The sequence below is a fragment of the Marmota flaviventris genome, chromosome 16 (assembly GCF_047511675.1).
Source record: "Marmota flaviventris isolate mMarFla1 chromosome 16, mMarFla1.hap1, whole genome shotgun sequence".
Classification (NCBI taxonomy): Eukaryota; Metazoa; Chordata; class Mammalia; order Rodentia; family Sciuridae; genus Marmota; species Marmota flaviventris.
The window spans coordinates 23,971,765-23,980,336 of record NC_092513.1 but is presented as its reverse complement, the minus strand read 5'-3'; the positions used below and the strand labels follow the sequence as shown (position 1 = coordinate 23,980,336).

Below are 8,572 nucleotides of genomic sequence, written 5' to 3'. Positions count from 1 at the left end.
TGCTTTCTCCGCCCCCGCCGACCAGCAGCTCCCTCCCCGGGAACCTGGGAAGGGGGCGGTGGCGCGCTGGGAGTGAGGGTGCGTCTCCCTCCCAAGAGCCACAGTGGGGAGAGCACTGTATGGGGTCCTGGCACAAGCACAAACAGTGGGCTCCTGATGTAAACAGGTCCTCCAGGAGGGGCTTGGGGGAGATGGCCTCTGTAAGAGGCTGAACGTGCCTTTGGTCTGCTGAATGTTACTTCCACAGGGGATGGCTGCTGACTGGATACTACTGACCCAAGACTACAGGCTGACTGAGTAGGTCTTTGGGCTCAACCCTGGCAGGGCATATTCTCACAGCCCAAGGGAGCATAAAGTGTATGCCAACTGTATACTCACAGCCTACACATGTGCTGCAGCCCAGCCTGAGTACAGACATACCACCACCCATCTTATCCAGGGGTTGGGAATGCAGTTGTAACTGGAACACACGTGGAGACCATCAGGAGTTATCTGCTTGGTTCTTCAAAATTTTATTAACAAAACCAGGGGAGAAGGGAAGCAAGGGTGAGTAGACTCCACAGTCCCACCCAGGCACAGAAAATGGAGAGAGGGAAATTCTGAAACCCTTTAGGCAGTCAAAGGTGGATAGGCACAGGGAGAAAACTCAGGGACAATGGAAGAAACAAATAATGGAGAAATGGACAAAAGGGGATTCCGGGCCACTCCCCCAAATGGAATGCAGGGTGAGGGCTCTGAATCCGTAGGCTCAGCGGTCGGCACTGGAGCGCAGGTCGGTAGTGAGTGGGTCATGCTGGATGGTTTGGTGCAGCATCAGGGCCAGTAATCCTGCCCGGTTTGTCATGGCTGTGCGTACATTGCGCTCTTGTTCAAACAGCTCGTCCAACTTGTACCACTGCCAAGTGGGTGGAAGGTACCATGAGAAGGGGAATCCCAAAGCCCCGCTTGACCCTAGCCACATCCATCATTGAAACCTACCACCCGTACACGCTCCAAGTCCACTTCAGCACGTCGCAGCTTCTCCCAGCAGTAATGGCGATTGCACTGGCGCTTCGGCAAGCGGCAGAAATCACCTGTGAGCTCAAAGACATCACGTACAAGGGGGCAACCGCATACCTCATCAGCTGGCACCTGCAGGAACACCAGAGTACAGATAAATAAGGATAGTGAGGAAGAAGGGAGAGTGAAAAGAGGAAAGGGCAGCGATAAGACAAGGAAAGAGAAGGGAATGGAAGTTGTCATAGAAAGGAAGAAGGGCAGCTGATGAAGGAAAATATGGAAGTGAGACATTGAGGTAGAAAGGGGCAGAATGGAGAAAACTGAGGAAAAATCTTACTTTGGGATCCCGAGAGTGCTCAGGACATAGCACCTGGAGCCGCTTACAGTATGTTTTGCTCTGAGGATTATAGACATCACAGAAGAGTCTTGTGGCCCTGGTGGTTTGGAGAAGGTAATGGAGAGAGAGAAGAAAAGAGGCCCACCTATCCTTGCCCCTGCCCATTTCCTGCCCTGGCTCCACATGTTCTATTTCTGAGCCCACCCTTAATCCAGCCCCAACTCTTCATGGCACCCCACTCACCCTTCAATGCGTGTGGGGTACATGGACCCAAAGGACGTCTGGCTCTCATACTGAAAGGATGAGCACAAATGGAAGGAACTGTGGGTGTGCGCTGCATGCCCTCCCAAGTCACCATCCAAACAACAAATCCATCCCCCATGGGCCGACTCATGTTCCCAAACCATCTATCCCCTCAGGCTGACACCCCAACCTTAGCATAGCAGCGCTCCATGTGGCGCAAGGCAACACGTGGGTTGATGGGGTGCCCACAGGAGACACAGAAGATCTGTAGGTCTGTGTCATCACTGTCGTTCTCGTTGCTCTGCGGGATGTGAAAGGAATGATGAGACCAGGTGGGATTAGGTACTAAGCCATGTCCTAATGTATACTCCCTGCATCCTTACCTCTTCATCCTCGCGCACAGCCTGCTGCTTGGCACGAAGAATGATGGCCTCGAGCTCATGGAATCTGCGTTCCATTTCCTGAAGACGGGTGCGGGCACTCTGCTGCTCCCGGCGAATACGTTCAAGCAGCTTTTTGCCATGTTCTTCAGCAATGCAGGGGCTCTGCTGCCACTGCTGAATGCGCTGGGGAAGGATCTCATAGATGCGGCTGCAGGAGGGCAGTGGGGTATAGGCAGGGAAGATGGCAAACAGGTGGTCAAAGGATAGCAAATGGAAGGGTGATGAAATGGTGAAAGGGGAAGTAAACAGGTGAATGGCTAATGCTACATGGATGGGCAGAAAGATAGGTTAATGGATGGGCAAATGGGTATATGGATAGGTGTGAGACTGACTGACCAAATGGTAAAAAGGTACTGGTAGATACACTGAAAATTCTAGTGATGCTCTATTATGTACTTCTTACCTCCCTCCTCCCACCCCTCCATGCCAGGAAAGACTCACTTGGCAGCCAGTTTCATGCCACAGTCATCTGAGCAATACTTGGAGCCAGGCTGGGCAGCACGCACACAGCCAGGCCCCAGGCACTGCGGTAGTGATGCAGGGTCCTTAGCATCAGCTCTCTCTGGGTGTTTCCATTTGTCCTTGTGTTTCTGCTTTTGCCGATGTCTCTTGTATCTCTCCTCCTTCTATGGTTAAGACAGGTCAGGGGGGAATCTAAGTCAGCTTCAGGTCCTGTCTCCCCCTCCATTCTAGTCTTTTCTGGCTCTTCTCCTCCCACTTATCCCCTTATCTAATATTTCTGCCTCCCCCCCACCCTCTACCTTCCCACAACCATTTTACCCTCTCCATCACCTTCTTCTCAGACTTCTTCTCCCGACGCTTCACATGCTTCACTTTCACTGCTCTTTTCCGTAGGGCAGGGTCGAGGAATGGGGACTCTTCTGTGTCACTCATCCAGGGCTGCAAGCAGGGCATGCACTGACCCTCTTGCCTCATTCCTGACAGCCCTATCACCTGCTTATTTCCCAATAACCTTATATGCCCTCCACCTCCACTCTCCCCTTGGGAATCTCTCTGTTTCTAGAACTGCCATCCTCCCACCAAGGGAGGCTCCTGCTGCTCACTAGGCCATGGTCATCAAAGGCCCCTGCACAGAAGTCCTGGTACAGGTCAGGGTCCAGTGGTAGGTCTTCATCAGAAAGTGGCTCAGGTGTGGCTGTAGCCTCAGGTGGCTCCTTAACTGCTGATGATGCCACTGCCCCCTCATCTTCACGGATGCGCCCCAGCTTCTGTGATGGCTGTGGCTGCTGTTGAGTGGGTGGCGGCCGGCGGGGCCTTGGCAGGGACTCTGAAGGCGTCACCGGCGAGAGCTGCAGGGCAGAATCTCAGGACTGGCCCTGACCGCCCTGCCCGCATGCCCTGCCCCGCCCTGGGGGGCTGGACTCACCGAGGAAGGGAAGTACTTGTACGATTCCTGTGCCGGCAGGAGGAAGGCCCAGGTCAGCCCCAGGTAGACAGAGGGTGGCCCTGCCCTAACCCTCCCCCCTAGCCTTGCTTTGCCTCCCCAGACATATCTGCCACCATTTCTCTCACCACCAGAACAGGCTTAGCCCTGCCTATTGTACTCTGACATGCCTGACCACCTGCCAACACTTGCCCCCCCCCCCCACCCACCAAGATTTGGTGGGGTTCACTTGCCAGCCCAGCATACCTGTTCATGCAGCATTCATGTGGACATGCTAGGCCCTTTCCCACATGTCTGGATACAATCGGGCTCCATCCCATCTGGTCCCCCATTCCTAGCCTCAAACAGCCCTGCCTGTACCTCCCAGCCATGCACCCCGACTTGACCCTGTCCAGCTGTGTCCATGCTCACCCGGGCCCGCAGCTGGCACTGGCGCAGCCGGCACTTCTGCCGGATTTTGTTGGGCCCCCCAAACTTTTTCATGTCTCGGCAGAAGTCACAGTGGCCACAGTCCTCAGTGCGCCGGCATGCTTCACACTCCCCGCACATTCGAGCTGACCTTTTGATCTGCTGCTGCTGCTGGTGATGCTAGGAGACAGTGCCCAGAATAGAAATCAGGAACCTAGAAACAGCTATGATGGAACCACTGTACCCATCCTAACCACTGCAGCCACTCACCTGGCTGGGTGTGGCCACCAAGGGCTGTGGAGAAGATTTATGGGGCGAAGCAGAGCCCCGAGCAAGCATGGCCCCAACCCCTGTCCCGGACCCTGCCCGGCGCTGCAGGTCTGGATCTGGGACAGGTCTCTTGCGCCCTCCACCCTCATCCCGGGGCTCACTGCCGTCCCGTTCATTGCCGTCCCGCTCTCGAGACTTTTTGTGCCGATAGCGAATCTCCAGCTTAGGGTCCTTCTCTGTGGGACAGAAGGTTGGGCCAAGATGGATTAACAAGGAGTTAATCCTCTTTCTAGAACCATCCAATGTACCTGCTCTGCCCTCCTGCTTGAGGGCAGAGCTGCCCCTTCCTGTGGAATCCTCTATTACTGCTCTCAATGAGGCCTGCATTCCAGCTCAGCACAGACCAAGAGTCACTATGCCTACAGCCATATACCACGACTGCCCATGAGCCTCCAGTCATGGTTCTTCCTCCTCCCTCAATGCCCAGCCTGCATTCCCTGTCCATCCCGCCCTCCTCACCTCGGCATTCCCGACAGTACCACTCCCGGATGGCCTTGGCCATCTTCTCAGTGATCCGGATGCAGTCCCCATGGAACCACTCATTGCAGTTGTCACACCCGCTACAAAGATGGGCAGAGATGTGAGGGGCATGCCCTGACAGCCGCCCCTACTTCGCCAGGGCTCTGCCCCACCCACCTCTCCCTAGCTCACATCATGAAGCAGTTGATGTCCGGTTTGCGGCAGATACAGTAGATGGGCGCATTTTCCCCATTCTCCGACTTGCTGTCTTCTCCTGCGTCTGGAGGCTCTGGGTCTGAACCATCTCCCTCCTGTGGGGCACCCCCATTGTGGCAACTCCCAGCCCCGGGCCAGTGGCTCAGCCCCCATTACAGCTCCATCCGGGCTCACCTCAGATCCCCACTCTGCCTAGGCTTCCTCCTGAGAGCTCTCCGCGGGGTTCCACAGACCCCCATCACTCCACCCGACACCCCGCTGCTCTGCTGATACGTCTCCTCACTCAGCCCCAGACCTCCCCTCAGTCACCCACTGACAGACGCACATCATCTTATCCGCATTTCCCTAACAGCTCCTCACAAACACCCTCTCACTCGCCAACAAACTGCCCCCACCAGGGGTCTTCGCGGAACTCCATTCCGAGCTCTCCACAGACTCCGCAATAGCTCAGCGGCAGGCTTGGCGTCGCGGTCCCCAGCCCCGCTCACAGTTTCCACGTACTCCTGACAGACCGTCCGACCGGCTCACCACAAGCTCCTACCCCTCTGCCCAAGGAGCCCCGCCTCACGGTTTCCCACGGAACTGCCATCTGGAGTCCCCACTAAACTTCCACTACGGACCCCCGTGATGCCTCATCACAGAACTCCCAGGTGATTCACCCCGCACCCCACCATTCTTCCCACAGACCCCCACCTTTCGGCCCACAGTCTCGCGGTTACTGCTCACCACAGAACCCCCATGCGTCTACCAGGGGCCACCAGTTACCAGCACCACCGACCTGGACCGCCGAACCCCTCCCTCGACCCAGTACTCACCATGTTTCCGCTGCCGGCGCAGCCCCTCGTGACTCCAGCTAGCGACCAGCGAACCTGTACAAAACCGGCGGCGGCGTCCGCGGCGGTTGCAAAGGCGCCCACCGCTACTTCCGCTACGGTCGCGCCTCCCGGGCACCGTACTCTTATTGCGCACGACCAGTGCGACGGCTCAGTAGCAAACGAGTAAGTCGCCCTCCCAGAGCTCCTGAAACTCCCTCAAGCGCCGCCATCTTGCTGTCGAGTCCGTACGGCAGCCGAGTCCGTACGTTCTCGGGAAACATGGCCGCGCCTATGTGAGGCTTTCCGGAGGGCGTCTCCACCTTCTCCGTCGAGTCCGTACGGCGGACTCTTGGAATTACTCGACGTTATAGGCAATATGGCCACATCTACTTTGTAATTTCCATTCAGAAGCCGACTTCTTGGAATCTGACTCCGTAAGGGGCCCGACTCCGTACGTTCCCAGACGATATATGCCGGCGTCCTGGTCGCAGTTTCGCGGAGGGGGATGCCATCGTGGCTGTCAATTCCGAACATCGACCGACTCTCCTGCCCGTCTGTTTACAGATACACACAGCTGCCTCCTGCGAACTACTACTTGGATCAAGTCCCGTTCAGTTCCCCTTCCACGTATGGCAGTGGGGCGCCGGCAGACTCTGTGCCTTGCCTGGGCGAAGCAAACCGGGATCCCCAGGTGTCTCCGACTTCACCTGCCTTCACCCGCTCTCACTCCTGGCTGTTAACCAGGTTTGTCTGGCACGGCTCCACATTTATTTATAAATAATTCTTAAACTAATTTCAAATTTCGTTTTAGTTGTATAAGCGGCACAATAGCCTACCAGTATAGCACACCTTACGCAGCCATTTCTTGGTTTTGAACATTTAGAACTGAAGACATAACTAAAAGGGGCCTCTGAAGACTGCTGTCAGCCCTGGAGAACATGGGCTGACAGCAGTCGGGTCCTCCGGGATTCCAGCCTCAAGATCTAGTTAATTTAAACTTTTAACCGTTTCAACTTAGGCGCTGACACCATTGGAGTAATAAATTAACGTGGAAATGAACTTTCATGCGTATCACCGCTTCTTTCAATGAAAGTTTAATATAAATTAACAACAAGTTGCTGCAACCTCCTTCGTGTACTTTTTTTAAAAAAATAAATAAACCGGGCTGGGGTTGTGGCTCAGCGGTAGAGCGCTCGCCTAGCAGGGCGGGGCCTGGGTTCCATCCTCAGCACCACATAAAAATAAAGGCATTGTGTTGTGTCCATCTACACCTAAAAAATAAATATTAAAAAAAAAATCTATAAAACCAGATCTCTCGTCGCCATTCATGAGTCCCTTATTCTGGGCAACTAGAATCCTTGTCTCCTGGGTAGCCATCCTCATTCTCAAATAAACCCCTCTTCTTACACACTCTTGTGAAATTCTGTTTTAGGTGACAAAACATTTCCAAATATTATTGTAAATAAAATTGCAATGAAGATTTGTGTGTGCGCACGTGGGCACACGCACTGTGTGAGCACTATGTGGGAGTGAGACAACACACGCACACACTCTGGGATTGAACCCAGGAGCTTTAGAGCTACATCCCCAGCCCTTTTTATTTTTATTTTGACACAGGATCTTGCTAAGTTACCCAGGCAGCCCTCCAACTTACGATCCTCTTGCCCCAGACTCCTGAGTTTCTGGGATAACAGGCCTGTGCCACTGTGTGCTGTGCCAGGAACGTTCTTCAGCACTTATGATCATGTTTATTCTGATTATTTCCTTAAAGATTATAAAAATAAATGGAAAAATTATCATGAAAGTAAAACCAAGGGAAAATCTGAATAAACTCTCTAGCTTTGTTTATAGTTACTTGCTAAACAACAATTATCAATACTTGATAAACACCAATTTTAGAAGTGACTTAAACAATATGTTCTCATTAACATTTCTATAGATAAACCCTCTGATATTTTGGTCAGGTAGTAATGGTTGTTTAAGTTGTTTTCAGAAACTTGGAGGCCACTGTTTTCTAAAACTGGTTGAACCACTGACCCTTTACTTGGGCCTGCACAAGTGTCCACTGGGTAACATTTTGCAGAATGACATATGCATGTCCCAAACTGCTGCCTGGAATGTGAACTTTGGTTACCTCTGATATTGTACACGGACGCACTGTATGATGAAATTAGAACTGATACTACAGCACTAGTATTCACAAAAAGAAAGAGCTCAATTATAGGTTGGCCGACCAGGAGACACAAGGCACACACTCAAATCTACACCCCCATCAGCCAGTGAAGAGGATTTTTAAGGGTTTGGGGAATTAAGGGGGCCACTAATGCCTTGGGTCTAGATTGAGCACAGTGTCTTTTTCTTGGGTTTTACTAGTTTAGTTCTAGGTTGTGATTTTTATGGTCAGAGCCACTTGCTATTGATTTTGGTTCATGTAGCTCCCAGTTTTGAATCTAAGTTTCCATTGGTTTGGGCTCTTAGTCCTGTCTAGCTCAGGAGACATCCTTAAGTCAGACTTGAAGATGACTCTTAGGATACCATGTTCTGGAAAACCACAACAGTTAGGAATCAGGAAGTTACCATTGAAGTATGGAGCAGGAAGTCGTGGCCTATCAACCAAGGGCTGTGATAAAGGCCAGGAAATGCTCAAAAATTAGACTGAGATCTTCATAAACAAATTCTTATTGTTTCTCAAATGCACTGGCAGACAGGTTATTCAACAATGTTTTCAGTGGCCTGATAAATCTGTTTATGGTTATTATGCCTGGTTGGAAAATTCTGGTATTAAACACCTGGCAGATGACAGTAACAGTCTACTGAATTATTGTCATGGTTGCATGTGGGTTATCATGCATAGAAGCCTAGTGGATAGAAACATCTGATGTCTGGGAATGACCAATGGACATTTTCTCTGGTCAAT

The 8,572-nt window shown here is 52.4% G+C and overlaps 1 protein-coding gene and 1 long non-coding RNA gene across 3 annotated transcripts; one reads left to right on the top strand and one right to left on the bottom strand.

Annotated features, from left to right (window-relative positions):
• Window positions 1-488: 488 nt before the first annotated feature.
• Cxxc1 (CXXC finger protein 1) lies at window positions 489-5,738 on the bottom strand. 2 transcript variants are annotated; one of them, XM_027948978.1, is made up of 15 exons: window positions 5,656-5,738; window positions 4,817-4,935; window positions 4,625-4,725; window positions 4,106-4,341; window positions 3,839-4,015; window positions 3,410-3,436; window positions 3,087-3,332; window positions 2,803-2,922; window positions 2,464-2,648; window positions 1,963-2,170; window positions 1,770-1,880; window positions 1,580-1,629; window positions 1,337-1,433; window positions 979-1,131; window positions 489-895 (listed from the first exon to the last, which is right to left on the bottom strand). In XM_027948978.1, exons 1-15 carry the CDS (start codon window positions 5,656-5,658, stop codon window positions 749-751), a joined length of 1,980 nt encoding a protein of 659 aa, XP_027804779.1. In that variant the 5' UTR covers window positions 5,659-5,738; the 3' UTR covers window positions 489-748. The 2 variants fall into 2 exon arrangements, with proteins under 2 accessions (XP_027804779.1, XP_027804780.1); XM_027948979.3 differs by having other exon boundaries at window positions 2,815-2,922.
• A 157-nt stretch (window positions 5,739-5,895) lies between these two features.
• On the top strand, window positions 5,896-6,714 carry LOC139702212 (uncharacterized). The gene is made up of 2 exons (XR_011704801.1): window positions 5,896-6,106; window positions 6,220-6,714. It is a non-coding gene; the product is annotated as an uncharacterized lncRNA (long non-coding RNA).
• Window positions 6,715-8,572: the final 1,858 nt, after the last annotated feature.

Bases quoted from the DNA above. Each gene is read 5' to 3' on its own strand.
- Cxxc1 (XM_027948978.1), bottom strand. The intron at 2,171-2,463 runs GTGAGTCTTTCC...GCCCTCCTGCAG, and splicing joins GGCATGAAACTGGCTGCCAA to CCGCATCTATGAGATCCTTC. The intron at 1,132-1,336 runs GTAAGATTTTTC...GTGTTCCTGCAG, and splicing joins AGCACTCTCGGGATCCCAAA to GTGCCAGCTGATGAGGTATG.